General features: G+C 37.1%; 1 protein-coding gene across 1 annotated transcript in view; it reads left to right on the top strand.

Moving 5' to 3' along the window:
- Positions 1-557: 557 nt before the first annotated feature.
- The window catches only part of LOC114054192 (microtubule cross-linking factor 1-like), a 171616-nt gene continuing 145649 nt past the window's right edge, over positions 558-26524 (top strand). Inside the window, exons 1-2 of the mRNA XM_027877355.1 lie at positions 558-1936; positions 23518-23742. Coding sequence (XP_027733156.1) covers positions 749-1936; positions 23518-23742 — 1413 coding nt within the window. The 5' untranslated portion in view covers positions 558-748. The remainder of the gene's footprint in view (positions 1937-23517; positions 23743-26524) is intronic.

Raw genomic sequence — 26524 nt, 5'->3', positions numbered from 1 at the left:
AGCAAGAGACAAACGCGTTGGCGGCCTCAGCAGTAACAGCAACAGCAGAAGAAACAGGGAAGAGGGGGCGAGCGCTCTTCTCTTTGGATTAAGGGGGAAAGAAATCTATGCTGTGCTGTTACAAAATAACTTGAGCCTCAGCATCAGCTTGACTGGGGAGAGGTAAGAGAAGAGTGAGGAAGAGAGAGCGAGCAAGAGCTAAAAAGAGGGAGAGAGAGAGAGAAAGAAGGGGAGGAGAGAAGAGAGAGGGAGAAAAGCGGGGGGTGGGAGACGGAGAGAGAGAGAAAAGCAGAGAGAGAGAGAAAGAGAGAGAGAGAAGAGAGGGGAGAGGGGAGAGGAGAGAGGAGAGGGGGGGGGAGCAGGAGCAGAGGGAGGCAGGCGTCGGAGAGCTCCGCTGGGGGCATCTTTTCACACGAGCAGACCAGTGCTTAGAGAGGAACAGAGGCTACAGAGGAGCTGGAGAGCTGGAAGGGCGGGTGGGAGGGGGTGTCGCAGCCTGGGCTGGGGGCGCGGGGGGGTGGGAGGCTGATCGAGAAACAGAAGTGATGAGAAAGCAAGCAGGAGGGTTGGAAACCAGCGCTGCTGCTACTGCGTTGTACCAAGAAGACGAGGAGGTGGAGGATTGCCGCTCCTGCCCCTGCGCCGGCTGCGATTCGTCGGGGATTCAGAGGCTGCAAGCGCTTGGCATTCCCTTGCTACAGCGGCCCCGGCTGCTTCTGCCCCTGTCCCTCCGCCTCCCGTAGGGATCATGGAGACCGTGAACTGCACGGGAGGCAGCGGCAGCAGCGGAGGCACTGACGTGAAGCAGCCACCGCACGGCCAACACCATCCTCGCCACCACCATCATCACCCGTTGGCGGAGAAGAAGCGGCTGCACCGCACCCCCTCGCCCGCCAGACCTTTCTTGAAAGACCTTCATTCTCGGGCTCCGGGTCCAGCCCCTGCCGCCTCTTCTTCCACCTCTAGAGCTCCGGCGACCGCGCCGTCAGCACCCAAATCCCCGAGTCTCTCGGGCAAGGCGCATCCTAGTCCATCGCAGGCGCCGCCGTCCCCAGGGCTGCTGGCCACCCAGAGCCGCCTCTCCCGACGCAGTGGGGGCGGCCAACTGGGAGCTAAGGACAAGGGGGTGGGAGCCGGGAGCAAGCAGGGAGGCAATGCCAAGCCCTCCCCTTGCAACAAGAAGGCAGCCCGGGCGCCAGCGGGAGAACAGCCGTCGAAAGCTGGAAAGCAACAGCCGCAGCCTCCGCCGCCACTTACAGGTGGGGAACAGGGACCCGCTTCTGCTAAAGGCCGTAAAGGCAAGCGAGGTTCCGGGCCCCAAGGGACTACAGCCCAGACTCCGGCCCCTGTCTCGCCTCCCGTTGTCTGCTCCTTGACCAGCCCAAGCCACTCAGCCCCCACTACCCAAGCCCCCAACTTCTCTGGCTCCCTGGCTCTGGGCTCCCGCAACAGCCACACAGACAGTAGTTCGGACCTGTCAGATTGCGCCTCTGAGCCCCTGTCTGACGAACAACGCCTGATTCCGACTGCCAGCAGCGATGCTGAGTCGGGCACCGGCTCCAGCGATCGGGAGCCCCGAGGAACCCCTACCCCTAATCCCAGCGGGAAAGCGGGACCTCCTAGCAGCCCCGAGCCCCTTGGACCTCAGTACCCTTCTTGTGCCTCCCCCGGGAGCGGGGGCGGCAGGGCCAGTCCTTCAGTGGCCCCCCCTGGTCTGCTAGGGCCTGGAGTGGGGGAGGATGCTGGGGGGCGAACCCAGCCTAAATCGACCTCCGGGAGGGGCGGCCCGGGAGAAGACGGAAAAGGGAGGCCTGGCAGCGGCGGTACCAACCAGGCACCCAGCCCGTGTGAGCTGCAGCAGCTGGTGCTAGCGGAGGAGGAGGAGGAGCTGCTGCGGGAGATGGAGGAACTGCGCTCAGAGAACGACTATCTCAAGGTGAGCGGGGCCGAGGAGAACAGGGCTAAGCTTGTAGGTTGGTGGGAGTGGGGAGCTTGTTGATCACATCCTGGCCCCTCAGAGCTCCTCCCTCCCAGCCCGCGCTGCTTGGTGCGGGAGGGGCGGACTAGCAACCACCGCTCAATTTAAAAGGCTCCGATAATCCTTCCTACTCTACCCTACCCTACCCTCTTCTCTTTTCTTTTCCCTCTCCTACACATCCTAATACTTAACTTGGGCAGAAAACTGTGGAAGAAGAGAGTGGGGGGAGCTCGGGGGTGGGTAGATGGGAATTGCTCTTGGCAGGTTTTCTAAACCTTTTCATTTCTCTTCTTCCTGGCCTTCTGCTTCATGCTAATACATCTTCACACCCTGGACAGTTGTATTAGCATTTCCCCATAAATTAATGAGCAGCAAAATCACTGCAGGCCCTCATTTCTACCTGGTTTAAAAAAAAAAACAGAGAAAAGGAAATTTGTGTTCACATTCTATCGGGGAAAATATATATTTGTGTTCCCGAAAGTAATTGCGGATTAGAGGTAAAACCACTTGTAGGTTTTAGCGTTTCTATGACGAGGAGACTTGCAGACCAAGGATCGGCCTTCAATGCAGATACGAATTGTACCTGTGATTTTATTGGTATGGAGAGCTTGCTAGTGAAGCAACTCTCTCTCCCGAGGCAGGTCTGCACTTTTCTCTGCATTCTCTGCCTAGCGGCACTGAGAGGTTAAGTGACTCACCTAGAGTCACACAGCCAATATGTGTCAATGGAGAGCCCGGAATCCAGATCTTTCTATTAACTAGGATAGCACTCTATCCACTTAGCTGCAGAATCCCCCATCAATAAAGGAACACTCTGCTCTGATCCGGCACAAGGATGAACAGACTGAAAGGAAGGATGCAAGACCAGGGCCGGTGGTGGTGTTTTAACTAGACAAACCGTGTAAGGAAGCCTGGAAGCCTCGAGTATCACAGGAACTGTGAGACAGTTGGATTTAGTTGGTGTGTAGTTATGAGAGGAACCCCAAAGTTGTATTTTTCTTTTATCTGCCAAGAGAAGCTTCTGTTTTCTGTTACACACAAATACTGCACTTTCCAGGGAATAGCCACTTCCATCTGCCCCCAGCTGCTGTATCTTTAATTTCCCCCCCTGCATTGTCTGAAAATGGAAACTGCATAACAATAGTCCCACAGTTACTCTGTATAATAGCTTATAGTTTGTCTCTCTGGCTTTTCACAGAAGCTGTTAGGGCCTGGCCTTCAGGAAGGAATATCTAAATAATAGTTACTGAAAGCAGGGAACATTTGCATAACCAGCCAGTCTGAATGCTATTTAGACAGTAAAAAGATGGAAAAAAGAGGAAATAAAGATTTTGTTAATATGATCTTTGTCAGTTGCTTTGGACCTTCAATTTATATTACCAATAGCAGAAATAAATACTGTGATCTTAATATATAATCTTCCCAATCCAAAAACGATCACCCCACCCCCATCCCATCTAATCAGACATTCAATTAAATTTTTTTCCCTAGTAGCAGTGATTGCCTTGCACTGATTCATCCACACTCTCTGGAGCTGTCTTATAAACAGGGACATATATTCTCAAGACAGCTTATATGTGGCTGGAGACAATGTTTCAGTCTAAACAAAAACAGAGTGGAATCATAATGAACTGGAAAGACTGCAGAAATGGGAATCAGAAGACCTGGATTTTCATCCTAATTTTTCCATGAACTGGATATGTGACCATAAATAAATCACATAATCTCTCAGGGCCTCAGGATCCCACTCTAAAGGGATCTTTATGGTCCCTTCCAAGTCCCTAGTCTATTAATTAACTTGTCCATACATGTATTAAATCTACCAAAATGGACCTTTTAGCAGGTGCTTTAACCAAGTGAGTTAAATAATGATAATCTTCATTAATATTAATGAAAAAAAAGGAAGAGTATGGAAAGTGGGGCTCTGAGAGCTTAGGGGGAGAGGTGTCAAAAGGGAAGTTAAATGATTAATAAAAATATATATACCTCTTTGTATTGGCCACAAGGTGAAGTTCAAAAGGTAACAAGCAAAAAGAATAAAGATATTATATGTCATCTTAACATAAATACTGAACTTTCTTCCTTCTAAAATTTTTTCAGGATTGGTGAGCCCTAAAAGCACACAATCGTGAGAAAACCCATTTTCTTTTAAAAAAAAGATACTCACCCTTAGTTCTTGGTTTTTAAAAGAGTCAGTTTTCCATGATTTCAGGATTCATTTTTGGGTATTTATTTTTTGTGTCTTATTTTGGACATCTTTGCTCTGGTAACTTTTAGTATAGTTGATTCTCCCATGACTGCAGTGTAGCCATCCATTTCTAGGATGTCTGGTCTTGTCCAGGGACAAGCACTAAGGATAGTCTTTTGGGAACATACTAATTTAAAAAAAATTTTTTAGTTATTTGAACTACTCCCAATACCAACTTTCCTTAGGGGCTTTTGTCTTCTTTCTAGTTGGCTACCTTATAATGAACACTCTAGGCAGGATGTGTACAAATGGCAGGCCAGATCCCAGAGGAAATGGCTAATTTGTTGAAAATGATGTACTCTCTAAGGTATATTCCAGGACCAGCCATGACCATCCATATGACCAATTTCCCATTATCCCCTCTGCATAGAGATGTAGGGGTTTAGAGATCTGATAGTTAGTTGTGAAATGAGAACAATAATATCATATGTGCATTTTAGTTAGACTTTTTGTTAATTCAAAGGAGGAAAAAAAAGCTAAATTTAGGGAGAAAATACAGCCTTGGGAAACTTTCTAAAGGTTTCTAAAATTTGCTTCTCCAAATCCGATACTTTTTGCTATGCTACATTGTCTCTCATATAGAAAACTATCATTTTTTCAAGTATTCTACATAGTTGTCCTTTGTGAGACGGGTTCACAATGAGTATTTGTCTATTAGCACATTATTTCGTAGCAAGAGTCCTATCTCCAATGAACTAGCTGTGTGATCTTGGGCAAGTCAATGGGTTATAATTTCCCCAACTATGCAATTGGAGAGTGGCTGGGCTAGATAACCTCTTAAAAAACCTTCTAGCTCTAACATTCTATGATTCTGTGATTTTAGTAGAACACTCTTGGTCAATTGTTTTTGTTTCTTAGCCTAGAAATTTTAGGCCTGGATATCCAGGAAAACTAAGAGCCTATAAAGTATTGGCTTCTTTTTTGAGGTAGGTCTTGTTTCTATGAAACTATCACAGTGGAGATCTGAAATGAATAAAAACTCATCAAGTAAAAGAATGAAACCAACAAACCCATAGAAAGAAATCTTATTGGGTTAATAAGTCCAAATGCAAGACAATTTTAAAAAACCATTTCAGCTAGCTCTAATTTTAAAGTGACAAATGTGCCTGTGTGCACTAAGTCCCTGAAGTTTTTCTGGGTTAGGTTGTACTTGATCCAAGAAAAGAAATCCCATGTCTCTAAATAGGGAAGGAAAGCTTATCAAAGTATATGTACTATGGGTAATAATAACAATAGCTAATATTTATGGAGTGTCTACTACGTGCCAGGTGCTGTGTTAAGTACTTTACAAATATTATCTTATTTGATCCTCACAACAAAATAAGGCTTAGGAAGGTTCAGTGCTTATTATGTCCGTTAACATACTAACTAGTGCTTTACTTTCTCATCTGCTTTTCATGGTGGCTTAAGCACTTTGTGTTTATGAGCATATCTAAGAAAAGCTGCCAATGCTACTTCACCATGTGCTTCCACCAACAACCCTTTCAAAGAATGGCCTGTGACAGTGCTTATCTTATATCCTTCAAGCATGGTGGAGTTTTTTGTTTGGTTATTTGTTGTTTTGTTTTGTCCTTGCTAGGGACTGACCCTGGCTTATCTAGGGTTAATCTGTTCTAGCTATGATGGTGGATGAAGTTGGATACAGGAAAAAAATTTTTTTTTTCTTAAGGGACTCTGCTTTCTACAGTAATTCTAGATGTAGTAAATAGTCATATAACATGCAGGTCCACAGAAATCTATCCTATGTTTGAGGTACTTTGTCATTCTCCATCCATTCAAAGCCTCAAACCCCAACTTGTTTACTTTTATTAACCCAGTCTCTCTCTCTCTCTCTCTCTCTCTCTCACACACACACACACACACACACATGCATCTATACACACATATTTCAAACAAAAGACCTTGAGTCAAACAGCATAGCAAAATTAATGATAAAAACATTCCTCCATCCCACAAAATAGTATTCACAGGGGTATTCTGTCACACAAATTGCCCCAACACTAGTGGGAGAGGGGACATACCTTGAGGATCACCTCATACTACCAATCTACTATGGCTTATGTTTTCTGATGATCATAGGAATGTAGATTTAGAGCTAGAAGGGGCTTAGCAGTAATTGAATCCAACTCCCTCATTTTGAGATGAGGCACAGAGAAGTTAACTGACTTGTCCGGAGTCACAGTTAATTTCTAAGGCAGATTTTGAATTCATTCATGTCTTCCTGACTCCATGTCCAGTGCTGTATCCAATTTGGTATGCTGCCTCATGTTATCATACTACTCTCCACTGGATTTTTTCCCACATCTGTTCTTTGCTAGGTGTCTTTGCAAAGCCACTTCTGGATTCTGCTGTCATGTCTTGCATTTTCTGATGATGTAGGAGCAGAATCATGTGCAGTAAAAAAAAAAAAAAAGTGCTAGACTTGGAGTTAGAGGATGCATGGTTTAAATTCTGGCTCTGTGACTTAATACAACATCTAGATGATGCAATGGCTAGAATGGCAAGCCTAGAGTCAGAAAGACCCGTTTTACTGAGTTCAAATCTGGCCTCAGACACTTACTAGTTGTGTGACCCTGGGCAAGTCACTTAACCTTGTTTGCCTCAATTTTATCATCTGTAAAATGAGCTAGAGAAGGAAACAGCAAACCACTGTAGTGTCTTTTGGCAAGAAAACCCCAAAGGGGGTCAAGAAGAGTCACACATGACTGAAAAACAACAAATTTGTCACTTAATGTCTTTATAACTTTGGGTAAGTCAACTAACCTCTCTGAGTCTTTATAACTTTGGGTAAGTCAATTAACCTCTCTGAGTCTTGGTTTTCTCATTTATGAAATGAGAGAGTTGGACTACATCAAAGGTTCTTCACCTGGGGTCTATAGACACAATTCCACAGATTCTGTGAACTTGTATGAGAAAAATTTTACATCTTTATTCTCACTAACCTTTGACTGAAATTTAGCATTTCCTTCGATTTTGAATGTTGGCAAGAAACTTTATTCTGAGAAGGGGTTTATAGGCTTTGTCAGACTACTAAAGGGGTCTATGATGCACAAAAAAGGTAAAGAACCTCTGGACTAGATGATCTCTAAGATCCTTTCTGTATCTCTCTATAATTCACACTCCTGCTACCCTCCCCCCACCCCAGCTTTTTAGCTCATAGCCCCAGGCTATCTTTGCTCTTTGTGATGCAGGTACCAGCTAGCCCCAGGTAGTATATCCTTGAATTATTTATTTTTTCAATTTTTTTTTATTGCTGTCCTCTGTTTCTCATATCATCATAGTTATCCATAAAGTATCCCTCCTTCTCCTAGAGAGTCATTTCATATAACAAATAATGTTTTTAAAGAGGAAAAAATAAAAAAAGAGGAAAAAATTAGCACAATTGATTGATATATTGAAAAAGTCTGAAAACATGAGTATCTGTGGATCTCTCACAGAAGGGATGGTTGGGGTTGTTCTCTCATATTTCTTCATTTGAGTCATGCTTGATTTTTATAATTTGGTTACATTCACTTTTGATTTTTGGATGTGTGGTTGTTCTTTCCGTTTACGTTGTAATTATTGTATATATTGTTTCCTTGTCTCTGCTTTCTTCATTCTGCATCAGTTCATGCAGATCTTTTTATGCTTCTCTGTATTCATCATATATTTAATTTCTATAGCGTAGTCATATTCCATTACATTCATGTACCATGATTTGTTTAGCCATCCCCCAGTCAATGGGCATCTACTTTGTTTCCTATTTTTGCTATCACAAAAAGTACTGCTTTAAATATTTCGGTGCACATGGGGACTTTCTTTTTACTGATGGCTTCCTTGGGGTATAAGTTCAGTATCAGAGTCTCTAGTTCAAAGAGAATAGACATTTTAATCACGTTATTTGCATAACTCCAAATCACTTCTCAAAATAGTTGTGCCATTTCACAGCTCCACCAACAATGTATTAGCGACTATCATTCCACAATTCTTCCATCATTGATTATTGCCATTTTTTGTCACCTTTGCCAATTTGGAGGGTATGAAGTGAAACCTCAGAGTTGTTTTGATTTGCATTTCTTTTTCATTAATGATTTAGACTTAGAATATTCTTTTATGTGGTTGTGAATACTTCACAATTCTTCTTTTAAGAACTTTTTTCAAGTCCTTTGACTTTATTGGGGAATGACAGTGTGTGTGTGTGGGGGGGGGGTTTGGATAGCTTGGATACCAAACTTTGTCAGAGAAATTTTATATAAAGATTTTTTCCCCACCTTTGACCACTTCCCTTTTTATCCTAAGTGCACTAATTTTGTCTGGGTAGAAGCTTTTCAGTTTGATGTAATCAAAGTTCTCTTTTTTTTTTTTTGTAATTGTGTCTATGTCTTGTTTGGATAAGAATATAGCTCCTACCTATGCCTATGAGAAGTATATGATATGCATCTCTTCTAATTTTTTAATAGTATGATCTTTAATATTAAGGCTGCGTATCCATTTAGAATGAGTTGTGGAATATGGTATGTTAGTCTAAGCCTAATTTCTACCAGATGGCTTTCCACTTTAACTAGCAGTTTTAATCAAATATAAGAAGCTTTTTCCTAGGTAAGTTGTGTTTTCTACTTTATCAAACACCGGGTTATTGAGTTCCATTGTTTCTGATTTTGTCTTGTCTAGTCTGTTACACTGATCTATCTCTCTATTTTTTAACCAGTACCAGGTGGTTTTGATGATTGCTGCTTTATAATATAGTTTGAGGTCTGAAAGTATATTTCCCCTTCATTCCTATTTCTTTTCATTTTTTCCCTTGATATTCTAGATCATTTGTTTTTTTTTCCAAATGAATTTTGCTATTATTTTATCAAGTTCTATAAAGTGTCCCCTTGATAATTTGATTGATAAAACATTAAAAGTGTAAAATAATTTTGGTAATATTGTCATTTTTATTATATTGGCATGGCCTAGCCATGAGCAATGAATATTTCTCTAGCTACTTAAGCTGTTCTTTCTTTCTTTTTTGGCTAGGCAATGGGGTTAAATGACTTGCCCAGGGTCACACAGCTAGTAAATGTTATGTGTCTGAGGTCAGATTTGAACTCAGGTTCTCCTGAATCCAGGGCCAGTGCTCTATCCACTGCACCACCTAGCTGCCCCTATTCTTTATTTCTTTAAGGAGCACTTTGTAATTGAATCATTATTCCTTTTATGTGCTTGAGTAGGTCAATTCCCCAGATATTTTATGCATTTCATAGTTATTTGGAATGGAGTTTTCCTTTCCATTATTGCCTTTAGTCATTTTAAACATTTTTTGAACTCTTATGACTGCCTAGGAGTGTCTCAGACTAAACTTTTAAAGTGATAAAATTCCTTTTAATGTCTTTTTCCTTCCTTGATGATAATCATGGTTTAAGCAAATCACTGGAGCCTGGAGGAAAAGAGTGCAAGGGGCTGGTGACCTTTTTTCTACTTCTGCCTTCCTTTCCCCTAACATCAAATCATAGGACTTCTTGCACAGTGTGTCCGTGGTCCCACTTTACAGCTCCTATTTTCTTACTATCGTCTTTGAATTAAGTGTTTCTAGGCGTCAGCCAAAGGGGGTTTGGTCAGTGACTGTGGAGGGTCCTCAGAACTTTAATGGTTACAACTGCAGTTGTGCGGACAGGAGCTCAAAAGCTCCATATAGTTTAGAGCAGAGACACTGCCAGGGAAGCATGTGCCTGTATGATGTGGTATTTTTAAAATAACCCTCTCTCTTCTCTTAATTCACTGACTCTTCCCTCCCCCTTTCATTTTGCAAAGCAGAAGTTACTCCTGATTCTTTTCTGACAGCTCCTCTTTCCAAACCTAATCTGTATTAGTCATGTGAAAGAATAGATGTAATAATCTGAGGAGGCAAAATCATGTTGATCACTGGAAACTCACTGAGTTCATCAGCTGTTGGAGTGAAATATCAGTTTGGTAAACAATGGTAGCAGGTCCATAGGTCTTGTTAGCCACAGCTGTGACTCTGTTCCAAACACTTCCATTGTCCAGGGGGAAATGAAGTGGATTATTTGTATATTACAAGAGACAATAGTTTCTGTCTGAAGCTCCCAGCAGAAAGCATTATTGTAACACTGACCAGATGACTATCCTCTGTCTAGATTGTGTCTATTTAAAGAAAGTTTACTGAAATAGAAAAAAAATTGATTTAAAGCTATGTAATTAAGGCAAAATTTTAATAAAAGCAGAAAATGCTGTGCACAAGAAAAACCAGGGATTTGTTTTTTTTTTTGTTAAAATTTTGTAAAAGGGTAATTACTTAATTATACATTCCCATAAATATTAAAAACACATACATTTTCATTCAGGGTTTTCTCCAATATATAATGCAATGTTATTCTTTTAGTCTGAAATCTATAGTAAGGTTTAGTTTGTAATGTAGGAAGAGAAAGATAGTTTGACAGCTCAACACTTGTGTGATTAGAGGATTTCTTGAGTAAGAAAAAAAATTCTTTTAAAATCAGATTAACCTCTCAACTTGGTAATAGATGACATCTATATACCTGACAGAAGTGATCCTGATAATTTAACACATAAGGAATTGGATATAGTTCAAGTTTTCCTTAGTAATTTCTGTATACACAAAAATGAATTTTTTTTACAATCTCAAAATTGTTTGTGCTCAGTTCAATTAAGTTGCAGATGAGAGGTATTTTTAAGTTTTATGATATAAATAGTTCTACACTCAAACATGTTAACAGGACACTGTTGTAACATTAATATCCTAAAATGTTTTTTTAAATTATCATTATGATCTAAAATACTGTTGATGATCATGCCTTTCATACTGTTACCAATAGTATTTAGAATTCCTTCTATAACCTTTCTAAATGATCCTTAGTAATAGTTTATTTTATACTGATAAGAAAATTTAAAAGGACAAGAAATCATTACTTTAGTCTAAAGAATGACCTGTGTGAAGAATAAAATTTGACATTACAGTGGTCTCTCTTTCCCCTTTTTGATAGCTCAAATATCGTTTGCAATTTAAGTGGAAGAATGATCAACTGACCTACTGTCATCTTGGAGGTATACGTGTAGATTATTGCTTCAGGCATTTAAGTTAGAGTATTAGGTCATCCTGGGTTGGTAGTCCAAATAAGAAAAGGGGACACATTCTGTTAACCCCTCTTTTCTTTGACAAAATTAGCATTTTTAAGACATTATTTGAACAACAGATAATTTTAGGCATTTGGTGACTTGAGTCCCTCTACAAGCAAGCTTTGTGGAAACAAAATTTGTATGCTTTCACAAACATATATATTTTTATTTCAAAGTGTCAATTCATGTTTTCTATATATACTTTTTATTTTGAAATTCAATTAATTTCTATTTTCTTTCCCTTCCACCTCCCCCCCCCATTGAGGAAAAAAATAAAGAACAACAAAACCTTTGTTACAGATAGGCATAATCAAGCAAAACAAATTCCTGCACTGGTCATGTCCAAATAACATATGTCCCTTTCTGCACCCTGACCATCACCTCTCTTTGAGTAGGTGGTCTACATAGTTTTTGATTACTATCTTGGAAGATTATGTCTTTAGTGAAGTTGTCTTCTAGTGGAAACTTGAGGGGAAAGAGCTACCTAGCCCTTTAGTCAAAGTCTCATCTGTCAGCTCATTCCTGAATTTTTTTTTCAGCATTCAGATCCATAGAGAGCACCTGATCATTTCTATGCTAGCTTTCTACCATTTCACTCCACGCAAATGATAGGATGGAAGTGGTAGGTCTAGGTAGAAATTTATGTTTATAAAACTTGGGAGGATTTTGTGGATTGCAAGTTCAGCATGAACCAGGCATGGTGTGGCTGCCAAAAAAAAAAAAAAAAAGCTAATGCAATGTTAGTCTTCATTAGTAGAATTATTATTTTCAGAGCAAGGGCGATGACAGACTCTGCCCTGGTCAGACTATATTTGGACTATTATATTTACTTCTGGGTTTATGGACCAGCTGGGGCAGTCAGGGTAGTGAGGGACTTGGAGCCCAGGCTACACAAGGATTGGTTGAAGGAACTGTGAATGTTTAACCTGGAGAAGACTTAGTGGGACATTAGAGAGGCACTGTCATAGAGTAGAAAGAACACTAGATTTGGAATCTGAGGAATTGGGTTTGAATTCTGACTCAGCTACTTTTACTACTTATTCAACCTTTTTTTGCTGCACTAAAATAATTTTACTTCTCTGGGGCCTCAGTTTTTCACATGAAAAATAGGGGGAGGGTTTGGACTAAATGGTCTCTAATATTCCTTCTAGCTCTAAGCTATGATCCTATGACAAATAGCTATCCTCAATATGTGAAGGACTGTCACAAGGGAGAAAAATGATGCATGTTGTTTGGATCCACAGGATAGCTGATGGCCTTGGCAAAAGAGCAAATTTAGCCATAATGTAAGGTGAATCTCCCAACAATTAGAGGATCTAGAAGTGGGACAGGCTGCCTCAAGAAATAGTGGGTTCCCTTCCCTAAAGTCCTATAAGCAAAAACTCTACGATCACTTATAGAGGAGATGGGACCCTGGGCAAATGACTTGAACTCTATTATCTGTAAGATGGGATTAAAATAGCACCTATACACCAAGGTTGTTGTGAATATCAAATGAATTAACTTGTAAAGTGTTTCCCAAACCTTAAAGTACCTTATAATTTTTAGATATTATTATTGTTATTGCAATGATGATGATGATGATGATGATGATGATGATGATGATGATGATGTAGAACCAGGTGCCTTTGAGGTCCTGTCCAGCTTTGAGACTTTTTTTCAGAGCCCAGCTGTACTTTATTTGGATTAGTTGGAAAAAGCCACAAGAATGACAGAAAGTGAAGGCAATAGCTTTTAGCATCAGCAGTCAGTGGTCATCCTCCCACACTTCTTCATTAAACTCTTATTCTCCCACACTTACTCATTACAACTCTATTTTGAGGCAGGCCACAGAGATTATTTTCTGTCTGTCCAATGTGCTCTTTTGAAATAGCCAAGGTCTCCACTCTTCTTAAAGGTCTTGGAGATACTTTTTGCCTATAATTTAAACTCTATTACCTCAACTATTGTAACATATAAAATATATGTATATATGTTATTGATATAATTTCACATATATAATGTTATAGATATGATTTTATATACATAACGCTTTTAGGAAAACATTTTCCTAAAAATAAGACATATGGAAAAATACTCAGTGGTGGGTCAAGAGATGATAGTAGAGCCCTATATTTATTCTTTCATTGCCTTAACCAGGGTTGGAGAACCTGGGGCCTCAAGGCCACATGTGGCCCTCTAGGTCCTTATATGTGGCACTTTGAGTCCAAACTTGAGAGAACAAATACTCTTAATAAAATGATTTGTTCTGTAAAACTTGGACTGAGTCAAAAGGACACACCCAAGGACCTAGAAGGCTACATGTGGCCTGGAGGCTACAGGTTCCCTACCCCTGCACCATACATTATTACCTGAATCAACCAATACACATTTATTAAGCACCTACTATGTACCTAGCATTGTGCTAGTCATTGAGGGATACAAAGACATGAATGAAAACAGTTCTTGCCCTCAAGGAGTTTATATTCTATAGGGGGAAACAACTGTACACATATAAGTACATAGAAAGTATAATTAAAGTAATTTTTAGGGGGAGGTACTAGCCACTGTGGTCAATTGGCATGTTGTCTTAAATGAATGATCTTAATTAATTTCAAATTTTATGAAATACGAAAAGTAAAAAAAAAATGTTTAAGGAAGTTCAGAGACTTGAAACAAAAACTCACATTCAATAAGTATGATGTAATGGAAAGATTGCAGAACTTGGAATCAAGACACGAGTCGAAATCTTGGTGCTGTTAATCACTAGCACTGTGTGATTGTGGCCAAATCACAGTCTCTCTGAGCCTCATTTTCTCATCTGTACAGTGGTGGTGATGATTGTATTTCCTATCTCACTAGGTTATTGTAAAACCATTTTAATGCATGAAGTGCTACATTAGTGAGATTTGTTGGGAATAGGTCTCTCTGGTTTGTAAAGTGTTTTTCCTAGAAGGTTGCTAGTGCAAGTATCGTTATGCTTTATAAAGAATATTTCTTTAAAAGAGCTCATTACTACTGAATATTGTCACTCACTCAGAAAATATTTTCATGTTCTACTGAAATGCTCTCATTAACTTCAGTATTCTTACAAAAATACAGATGACAACAACAAAAATGCTAAAATTATAGGGAAAATTTGGAATAGCTTGTGTGAGACATTTAAACTTTTCAGATGAGAACCTGAAATATTTCGTTCATGAAGAGCAAGGAGGGTACTTTTTGTCAATCAAGCCAGAGCTTCCTACACAATAATTTTGATAAGAGTTCAACAGTCACTGCTGTTGAAGATTAACTCATTTTCATCTTTAAGGTTTACATGTCTTTAGTAGACATTGTAGCACTTAGCACAGTATCTGGCACATAGTAGGTGCCACATAAATGAGTTATTTATTAATTGCTATATTGGTGTTTTCAAGGAAGTCATCCTTCATTATTATGTAAACTCTATAAAAATTCTTGGAAACCCAGAATGAACAATTTGATTCATTTAATTGTTTAGGAGGTGGTAAAGCTTTCAAAAAATGTCTCTTGTTTGTTTTCTACAGTAGATCTCATTCCAAATAATAGTCAACTAGGTTGGTCATTCTGTGTGATGCAGTAATTTGAACAATGTAGAGGAAGAAAGTTACTATTTTGGAGATGTTTTCTATAAAGAAAATGATGACAATGTTGAACATAGGTGAAATGGAGAACTATCTATATCCCATGGACCTCTACTCCCAACAAGCAACAAGTCATTCTGTAGTTTTTGGTTTGGTTTTGTTTTCCATGAGAACTTTCAATGTATCTTTTGGACTGAACCCTAAGTAAATTTTTTAAAATGCCTTAGTAGAATTTGGTAGTGCCACTGAGGTGCAAAACCTCACTGAAGGAAAAAAAAACTCCTTAAAAATTAGAATTGGTCAAATGGAAGCTATGATGTCCATGAGACATCAAGAAACAATAAAACAAAGTTAAAAGACTAAAGAAATAGAAGAAAATATAAAATATCTTATCTGAAAAAAGGAGACTCTAGTTTAGGCGGAAATTTTCTCTTTACTGTCTACAGATCTCTGGGTTTTTGAATAATGCAAAATTAACAATAAATATCAAGAATCATAGTACAACAGAGCAGCAATGTACAAGTTAATGGTTTAATGTAGCTAGGTTTGTGTTAAGAATTTTTCTCTCAAGAGCCATCAATGGTACACAGATTAAATGAATGGGAATGACAGTTTATTGTGCTCTGGAGGCTTCTTAAGCACTACTAATCCTACTGTGCAAAGAACAAGTTTGTTACTTTTTACTTAATCTCCTTCCTTCCAAAGCTTTTCTTAGTCCACACAGTACATTTGTTATACTAGTTACCACTGTTTTCTAATACCTGAGTAGAATTTATATTTGGAGTATTGGTGCTATTTTGCATGGAGTTGAGAAAAGTAGTTTAGAATTAGGACAACAAAAAATAGTAAAGAAATAGTGATGTATTTGTGTCCTGATTTGTTATTTTTGATTAGGACCTGAAATTTCATACCTGAAGGGGGCTCCACTATTGGAACTCCCTCCACAGATAGAGAATTGTAGTTCTTCTATGTACAGTCTTTGCCTGTGGTACTGAGAGTTTATGTGACTTGCCTATAATCATACTACCAGTATGTATTATAGATGGAACTTGACATGACATCTTTAGAGATGAAGTCAAGATGGTGGAGTGGAATGCTTATTCCTTGTTAGCTCTCCCAACCCAACTAAAGAACTTTATAAAAAGTCATAAAACCCAAAAAAAACCCCAAAAAACAAACAAACAAAAGGAACAGCCAGGTGGTGCAGTGGATAGAGCACCTGTCCTGGACTCAGGAGGACCTGAGTTCAAATCCAGCCTCAGACACTTGACACTTATTAGATGTGTGACTCTGGGCAAGTCACTTAACCCCATTGCCTAGCCAAAAAAAAAAAAAATGAAATTCTGATCTGGATAACAAAAAAACAAAAACAAAACAACTCACTGTGACTCATTTTTTTCTAGCCCAGGACAGCTTAAGAGGACAAAAAGAAAGATATGGAGACATTGGAGCAAGAACTGGTCAGGAGCTTATCATGGTAGAAGCAGCACTGGCTATGGGACTTGAAAGCAGTGACAGCAGAACTAGTAGTCATCCTAGAAATGCTAAACACCTATATACAGTAATGTGTCTAAACACCTTGTTAGAAAGATATGATATGCTAGCACCTGGCATAGGACCAGATGCCATTTAGCAGGTCCTTTACCTATTACCCAGTTCTGGGTCACAATTTCAGGGCAGAGAGGAGTGGTTATAGTCCGCAATCACAATGGAGCCAAGGTCCTACCTGGATAAAGACCAGAGCACAAGTCAAGACGATAGTAACTAAAACTCTCTTTGGATCACACTGGCATGGGAGCACTAAAACCTATATACCACCAGATCTAGCTACAGAAGTTTAGATGATTCTTCCCCCTCAGAAGTGAGCAGAGTCCAACTCTAACATTAAGTCCAAAATCAAGAAATAGTCTGAAAAAATGAGCAAACAACAACAATAACAAAAGAACCTGATAATAAAAATCATATGTGGTGACAGAAAAGTTCAAGACACAAACTCAGAAGACAATGACTTAAAAACACCTGCAATTAAAGCTTCAAAGAAAAATGCAGATTGGAAACAAGCCTAACAAGAATTCCTAGAAGAGCTAAATAAAGAGGTAAAAAAAAATGCGAAACAAAATAAAATAAAATTGGTAGGGGAAAAATTGGGAAAAGAAATGAGAAAAATACAAGAAAACTATATCAAAAGAGAATTAACAGTTTGGTGGTGAAAAAAAAGAAGAAGAAGAAAATAACTCCTTAAAAATTAGAATAGGTCAAGTGGAAGGTAATGACTCCATGAGACATCAAGAAACAATAAAACAAAATCAAAAGACTAAAAAATATATAAGAAAATGTGAACTATCTCACAGAAAAACAATTGACCTGGAAAACATATTGAGGAGAGATCATTTAAGTATCATTAAACTATCTGAAAGCCATGACTAAAAAAAAGACCCTACTCATCATATTTCAAAAAATTATAAAAGAAAATTTCCCAGATATCCTAGAACCAGAAGACAAAGTAGAAACAGAAAGAATCTCTTTATCACCTCATGAAAAAAGTTCCCAAAATAAAAAAATCCTAAGAATATAGCCAAATTATATAGCTCCCAGCTCAAGGAGAAAATATGGCAAGCATCCAGAAGAAACAATTCAAATGCTGTGGAGCTACAGTCAGGATCACATAAGATTTAGCAGATACCAATACAAAGGAGAAGAGGGCTTGGAATATTATATTCAAGAAAGTAAAGGAGTTAGGATCACAACCAAGAATAACCTACTCAATACTGAGTAAAATCCTACATAAGGAAAAATGGCTATTTAATGAAATACAGGACTTTCAAGAATTCCTAATGAAAAGACCAGAGCTGAATAGAAAATGTGACATTCTCAAGAGAAGCATAAAAAGTTAAACTTGAATGAGAAGTCATAAAAGACTTAATAAGGTTAAACCATATTCTTATATGGGAATATGTGAGGGGCTGGGGGCGCAGATAGTTGATAGAGCACTGAACTTGGGATCAGAAAGACTCGTCTTCATGAGTTCAAATCCAGCCTTAGACACTGATTAGTTGTGTAACCCTGACAAGTCATTTAACCCTGTTTGCCTCAGTTTCCTTATCTACAAAATGAGATTGAGAATGAAATGGCAAACCATTCCAATATCTTTGCCAAGAAAACCCCATATGGGGTCACAAAGAGTCAGATATGACTGAAATGACACAATAACAAAATGGGAAGATGATGCATGTTATTCCTGACTTTATCATTATTAGGGCAGTTAGATGGAGTCTACATAGACAGGGGGTTTGGGTATAAGGCAAGGATGAGAAAGAAAGGTTCACAGGGAGAATGGGGGAAGGGAGAAGAATTGAAGGAAATTATCTCACATAAAAGAAGTGCAAACAAGAAAGAATTTTTAATAATGGAAGGGAAAATGGGAATAAGTGGACAATGCTTATACCTCACACTCATCTAAACTGGTTCAAAGCTGGAACAATATACATACATATATATGGGTATGGAAATTCATCTTACCCAACAGGAATTAGGAGGGGAAGGGCTAAGAGAAAGAAGGTGGGATAATTTAGGGGAGATAGTGATCAAAATCTAAACACATTTTTTTTAAGAAGGGACAGAGTAGGAAAAGAGAAGGATAAATAAAAGAGGATCTAGCAAACATAACTGTGAATGTAGATGGATGAAATCACCCATAAAATGGAAGCAAGTAGAAAATAGATTAGAAACCAGAATCCAACAATATATTATTTACAAGAGACACACTTGAAAAAGAAAGACATACAGTTAAAATCAGGAACTGGGAGCAGAATCTATTATGCTTCAGCTGAAGTTAAAAAGGCAGGGGTAGCAATTATGATCTCAGACAAAACAAAAGCAAAAATAGACCTAATTAAAAGAGATATTCAGGGAAACTACATTTTGCTAAAAGGCACTACAGACAATGAAGTAATATCAATACCAAACATATATATATATACCAAATGGAATAGTATTTAAATTCTTGAAGTAAAAGTTAAATGAGTCATAGGAGGAAATAGAGGGTAAACCTATACCTGGGAAACTCAATTTTCCCCTCTCAGGTCTAAATAAATCTAATCATAAAATGAAGAAGTTAAGAAGATGAATAGAATTTTTAAAAAAAGTTAAATATGATAGACCTTTAGAGAATAATGAATGGGAATAGGAAAAAAAAGTATACCTCTTTCTCAGCTGTTTATGGCATCTTCACAAAAATCAACCATCTGTTAGGCCATAAAATGCTGAAAAGCAGAAATATTTAATGCACCCCTTTCAAAGAATAATGCAATAAAATTACATTCAATAAATGGCCAAGGAAGTATAGAATTAAAATTAATTGGAAACTAAATAACCTAATTCTAAAGAATGAGTGAGTAAAACAAGAAATCATAGAAACAAATAATGATTTCATTAAAGAGAATAACAATGATAAGACAACATACCAAAATTTATAGAATGCAGCCAAAGCAGTACCTAGGAAAAGTTTTATATCTTTAAAAGCTTCTATCATTTAAAAGAGAGAAAAAGGAGATCAGTGATTTTGGCATACAACTAAAAAACTAGAAAAACAACAAATTAAAAATTCCCAAGTAAACACCAAAATATAAATCCTGACCCTCAAAGTAGAGATGAATAAAATTGAAAGTTAAAAAATAAACAAACAAGCATTGAACAAATAAATAAAATTAGAAACTGATTGTATGAAAAAATGCATTAACCATTGGCTAACTTGATTTAAAAAATAAAGAAGAAAACTAAATTGCCAGTATTGAATATGAAAAGGGCAAATGCACCACCAATGAAGGTGAAATTAAAGCACTTATTAAGAGCAATTTTGTCTAACTATATGTCAGTAAAATTAACAATCTAAATTAAATAGATAAATATTCACAAAGATATAAGTTGCGGAGATTTTATAGAAAAGGAAATAGAATACTTAAATAACTTTTTCTTAGAAAAAGAAATTGAACAAATCATAAATGAACTCCCTAGGAAAAATCCTCAGGACCAGATAGATTTACAGGTGAATTCTACCAAACACCTAAAGAACAATTAATTCCAATGCTCTGTATAGATTATTTTTAAAAAAAAATTAAGTCCTGCAAATTTCTTCTATGACATAAACATTGTTTTGACACCTATCCCAGAAAGAGGAAAAACAGAGAAAGAAAACTATGGACCATTTTTCCTATTGAATATTGATGTAATGATGGTAAATAAAATATTAACAAGGTGATTACAGCAATATATCACAAAGTTCATACACTATGACCAGGTGGAATTTATACCAGGCATGCAGGACTAGTTCAATATTAGGAAAACTGTAATCATGATTGACTATATGAATTTTAAGAAAAAACAAAAATCATGTGATAATAGATGTAGAAAAAGCTTTTGATAAAATACAACACCCATTTTTATTTAAAAAAAAACATTAGCAAGCATAGGAATAAATGGATCTTTTCTTAAAATGTCTAAAATCAAGAGTAGGCATTATCTGTAATGAAAATAAGCTAGAAACATTTCCAGTAAGGTCAGGATGAAGCAAGAATGTCCATTATTATTCAATATTGTACTAGAAATGTTAGCTATAGCAATGACAAGAAAAAGAAATTAAAGGAATAAGAATAGGCAAAACTAGGAAACAAAACTATCACTCTTTGTAGTTGATATGATAGTATTAGTAGAGAAATCAAGAAAATCAACTAAAAAGTAGCTGAAACAATTAACTGCTTTAGCAGTTGTAAAACAAACCTGCATAAATCATCAGCATGTATATATGTTTATGTTATTTATATTATATATTGTTTATATTATATATTCACAAATATAAATGTGTATATACATATGTGTATATATATATATATATATGGATTTTGGTGGATACATATATATGTGTGTGTATATGTGTGTATATGTGTGTGTGTGTGTATGTATCCACCAAAATCTAGTAGAAAGAGATAGAGTAATCCCATTTAGAATAACTGCGTTGGAAGTCTTCATGACAAGATACACACAGGAATTACATAAACACAGTTACAAGGCACCTTTCACACAAATAAAGAAGATCTAAACAGTAGGAGGAAAATTAATTCATCATGAGTTGGTCAAGCCAGTATAAGAAAAATGACAATACTACCTAAATTACTTTACTTACACAATGCTGTACTAATCAAACAACCAAAGAATTATTCTATAGTACTAGAAAAAATAAGAATAAAATTCATCTGGTGGAACTAAAGATCAAGAATGTCAAGAGTATCAATTAAAAAAAGAACAACAGTGAAAGAAGACCTACCAGAACCAGATCTCAAACTATACTGAAAGGTAGTAATCATCAAAACAATCTGATACTGGGGCCGCTAGGTGGCACAGTGGATATAGCACTGACCCTGGAGTCAGGAGGACCTGAGTTCAAATCTGTCCTCAGACACTTGACACTTACTAGCTGTGTGACCCTGGGCAAGTCACTTAACCCCATTCCCAAAAAAACAAAACAAAAAACCAATCTGATACTGGATAAGAAATACAGTGGTTGATGAATGGAATATATTAGGCACACAACATACAGAAGTAAATGACCAAAATAAACTAGTGTCTGATAAACCCAAAGATCTAAGATATTAAGACAAGAACTCATTATTTGGCTAAAACTGCTGGGAAAATTGGAATACAATCTGGCAGAAACTAGACATGGAACAACATTTCACACCATATAATAAGATAAGGTCAAAAATGGTACATGATTTAGTCATAAAAATTGAAATCATAAGCAAATTAGGAAAGTAGGGGGGAAAGTACCTGTTAGATCAATGGATAAAAGGAAGAATTCATGAACTAAACAAGAGATAGAGAAGATCATAGGAGGTAAAATGAATAATTTTGATTACATTAAATTAAAAAAAAGTTTTGCAAAAACAAGACCAATTTAGTCAAAATAGAAAGAAATCAGGAAATTTGGGGGGCAGTTTCAACAATTTTCTCTGAAGGCCTCATTTCTCAAATATTTAGGGAACTGAGGCAAATTTATAAAAATAAAAGTTATACTCTGATTGACAAATGGTTAAAGTACATAAATTTGCAGTTTTCAGAAGAAGAAATAAAAGCTTATAATAGTCATATGAAAAAGTGTTCTAATTTACTAAAAATTAGAGAAGTGCAAATTAAAACAACTCTGAGTTACCATCTCACACCCATCAGATTGTTTAAGATGACAGAAAAGGAAAATGATAAATACTGGAGGGGAGATGGAAAAATAGGTATACTAATGCACTGTCGGTGTAGCTATGAACTTGTTTAACCATTCTGGAGGAAAATTTATAACTATGCCCAAAGAGCTATAAAACTGTGCATACCCTTTAACCTAGTGATACCACTACTAGGTCTGTATCCCAAGAGATCAAAGAAAAGGGAAAAGGAACCACATGTACAAAAATGTTTATAGTGGATCTTTTTGTTATGGCAAAGAATTGGAAACTTCGGAATGCCCATCAACTGGGGAATGGCCAAACAATTTGTGGCATATGATAGTGATGGAATACTATTGTGCTATAAGAAATGATGAGCAGGATGGTTTCAGAAAATCCTGGGAAGACTTATATGAACTGATGCAAAGTAAAGTGAGTAGTAGAACCAGGAGAACATTGTACATAGTAATAGCAATATTGTAATGATGATCAGCTGTGAAAGACTTAGCTTTTCTGATCAACACAATGCTCCACAACTATTCCAAAGGACTCATGATGAAAAATACTCTCCACCTCCAGAGAAAGAATTGATTAACTCTGAGTATAGACTGAAGCATATTTTCCTTCACTTTATCTTTCTTGCTTCCATTCCCCCCCTCCCCTGCATCATGGTTAATATGGAAGGGGAAAAAAAGAACCACATCTTCTCCAAAGGTAGCTCTTTATCTCCTATGCCAGCTGCCATACCAAATGACTGTCTTTTTATGTATGTGGATTATCCATCTATATTAAAGAGTCTAGGTAGAGTATGGATGAGAAATTAAATATAGCAGGTCAATAAGCCCTCCAGGAGTTTACATTCTATGTGGGAGAAATAATACATAACCAAAAAACATTCTGCTCTTAATAATCAAAATGATCTTGATGTGAAATTGTTTGTTTCTTGTCTGAAAGCTGAGATGTATGTTCTGAAGCAGAAATTGAAATGCATTTAAATGTGGTTCTAACAGTAACAAACAGTTAAATTAAGGTTGTAGACCAAAGAACTTTCATTTCAATTGTGCTTATAGAAGCAAAAGAGTTGCTGTGGAATCGATCCCAGAAATTGACACCTGTAATAATTATCTACTTTTAATATCTGGGGTTATAAGGCTAGACCAAGGCTTTTAAAGACATCACTTTGGATGGCAAATCCCAAAGGCTCCCTTTTATCATAACAGAGGCCAATAAGGCATCAATAAGGATAACTTTGTACATTTAAAGTTAATTCCTAAGCGTGCTGGGTTTTGTTCCTGTAGGCCTATAAAAACCGGTTGGTTTTTTTGTTTTATTTTGTTTTCGATGAAACAGGCTTGTAAATCTGTTTGGGTTGGGTTTGTACAGGATGAACTGGATGAACTTCGTGCAGAAATGGAAGAGATGCGGGACAGCTATTTAGAAGAAGATGTTTACCAATTGCAAGAACTCAGACGAGAACTAGATCGTGCTAATAAGAACTGCCGTATCCTGCAGTACCGTCTCAGGAAAGCTGAACAGAAAAGCCTGAAGGTTGCTCAGACTGGCCAGGTGGATGGAGAGCTCATCAGAAGTCTGGAACAAGATTTAAAGGTATGTGATCAATAGAACCCAAGCATGTCTTCCTGACAAAAGATGTTTTTGTTTTTTCCTGTGGATAGAATCTTGGTTCTGGGAATTAAAAAACAAAACAAAACAAACCTAAGTAATTCTCAAATTTGTGGTTTATGTGATAGCTCTATGTTTTTGGAAAGATTGTTTATGAACACCAAGCTGGAAGTATGTTGCTTATAAGATTTTGAAGTGTAAGGATAGTAATGTTGATGATGATGATAACTTTAGTGAGTGCTTTATGATTTACAAAGCACTTTTCATTTATTGATGATGGTAGCCTGCTCTTTTCAGAGATCTGTCCCAATGTATTGTTGGGTAAACTAGGCTCTCCCTTAGCAAAGCTTAAGAATAACCACAGTACCATTGATCAAGATATATGTACAATGTAAAATTAATGAAACTCATTTTCATTTCTTATAGCACAATAGTATTCCATTACAATCATATTCCACTACAATCATATTCCACAACTTGTTTGGCCATTCTCCAATTGATGGGCATCCCTCAGTTTCCAAGTCAGAAATTCTTAAGCTTTAAAAATTAATATTGTAATAACTATATTTCAATATAAGTGGTTTTTAAAATAATCTTATGTATTTTATTTTATTCATTTAACAATGTTATACTGAAAAGAGTTCTACAGGTTTCACTAGTCTGCCAAAGGGGCTCATGACACAAAAAGGTTAAGAATCATTAGAGTAAATATTATTATAAACACCCAAATTAACTATAAAGGACATATCAAGAAAGATGCTATCTGCATCCAGGGAAAGAACTGATAAACATAAGTATATATAGAAAAATTTTACACGCACACACATATAGATATAGATATACATACTTATTTGTGGCTAATGGTGGCCATCTCTAGGGCGGGGGACGGAGAAGAAGAAAAAAAAAGAAGAAAGAAATTTACATGACAGCTTTGTTGTGTATTCAAAAGGAATAACAAGTTATACATAGTAGACTTGCAGTTTCATGTGCAATCATCTTTTTTAAAATTATATTATGTTATAGAAATGCTTATTTTATTCTATAAATTAAAAATAAATTTAGAAAAAAAAATCATTAGAATAAATAAATCTCAATGGGTCCCAAAATATGATGAAAACACCTCAAGAACTTCCTACCTAGCCTTTTCTACTGACATTCTCCTTCACACACTTTACATTCCCATCAGACTCCTCACTGTTTCCCCAAACATAATTCCATGCTTTTTGTTCACACTGCCCTCTCCACTTAAGATATTCTTCTCTCCCTAGCTCTGCCTGTGTAATTCCTATCCATCTTTCAATGCCTAGTTCAACTGCTATTTTTTCCATGAAGCCATCTTTGATCTCATTCTCCGCCCCTGCCCCTTTCCCAAAGCCCTAAACAAAAAATGATTTCCTCCTCCCTCAAACTACCTTTGTAATTCAGTTCAATTCAGATATTTAGTTATTGATACATATTTCATCTTGCTCCATGAGGACATATACATTGTTTTATTCTTCCTTGTATCCACCAGGGCACTAGACAATGCCTTTAACATAATAGCTGTTGAATGAATGAGCATCTAATGTGGAATACACATGGAATAATTTTGGAGTATGTTAAAAAGGAGTTCACTTTCTGAGGTCACTCGTTAAAGATACCCACAGCCATTTAGCATTTTTAGGTCGTTTTTTATTTCCAGATGGTGCTACAGTCTGACATTCCCATAACATGGGAGGGAGTCTTAGGGTCACCATGTCACAGAATAGAAATCAGAGCATTATTAATCTACCCATGTCTCTCTGGGGACCAAGAGTAGAAAGGGGAATGAAATGATGGAATTCTAGAATTTTTCCTTTTTGTTCTCTCCACTGAACTTCAGAGAGTCTCTAGTGACCCACATAGCAAATCATTTATCTAAAGATTAATTATATATCGTACTGCCTCTCCTTAAAGCTGAGCACTTCTGAGAAATGTCATTTTAGCCTTTCATTATGAGAACAGAAAAAGTTCTTCTCAATTCTATTAAAAGTGATAAAACACTAGCAATCAAAGTACCATTAAATATAATGTGATGGAGATTGGTATTTCTGTAGTTATATTTCTGCCATCTATGATAGAAAAACAGATTCTTCCTCATTCTCTGCTGCAAGGTAAAAATGTTCAACTGATTTTAAATATAAAGTATCTTATACACATATGGAGAACTTTTATCTGTATTTTCTATTTGAATTCCTAATGAATTATAAATGCATATCTATGTATATTCTGTATGTGAATGTATATATGTACATGCATATATACATTTTTTCCCAAGAGGCTTTGGGATGTTCTACAAGGTCTAAATGACTAGTTTTGGTTTTTTTTGATACCTTTTGATAGATGCCATAGCTATTTCTAAATATCCACCTTTCTTCTAAATTGGCCCCTCCCTTACAACTTTCTATAAACATATACTAATAAATATCTATAATTAATAAATCATTTATTATGTGCTAGGTACTGAAGATACAAATATCAATATATATAAATATAAAAATATACACACATATGTATAAACAAAAAATATATACATAACCGTAAAACATATACAAATATAAAAATACATATATACACACACATACAAAAATAAATATATATGAATATAAAATTAATGCAATCCTTATCTGCAAGGAGTCTACCTTGTAGGGGTAGAGGAGAAAGAACATGTTGACATTTAAATAAGGTAAAAGATACAGGTAGATTGATAGGCAGATGGTAGATGATAGAAAATACACACACACACACA

The sequence above is a fragment of the Vombatus ursinus genome, unplaced genomic scaffold (genome assembly GCF_900497805.2).
Source record: "Vombatus ursinus unplaced genomic scaffold, bare-nosed wombat genome assembly UNPS02014812.1, whole genome shotgun sequence".
Lineage (NCBI taxonomy): Eukaryota > Metazoa > Chordata > Mammalia > Diprotodontia > Vombatidae > Vombatus > Vombatus ursinus.
The sequence above is the reverse complement of the archived record's forward strand: the minus strand, read 5'-3'. Positions and strand labels throughout refer to the sequence as shown.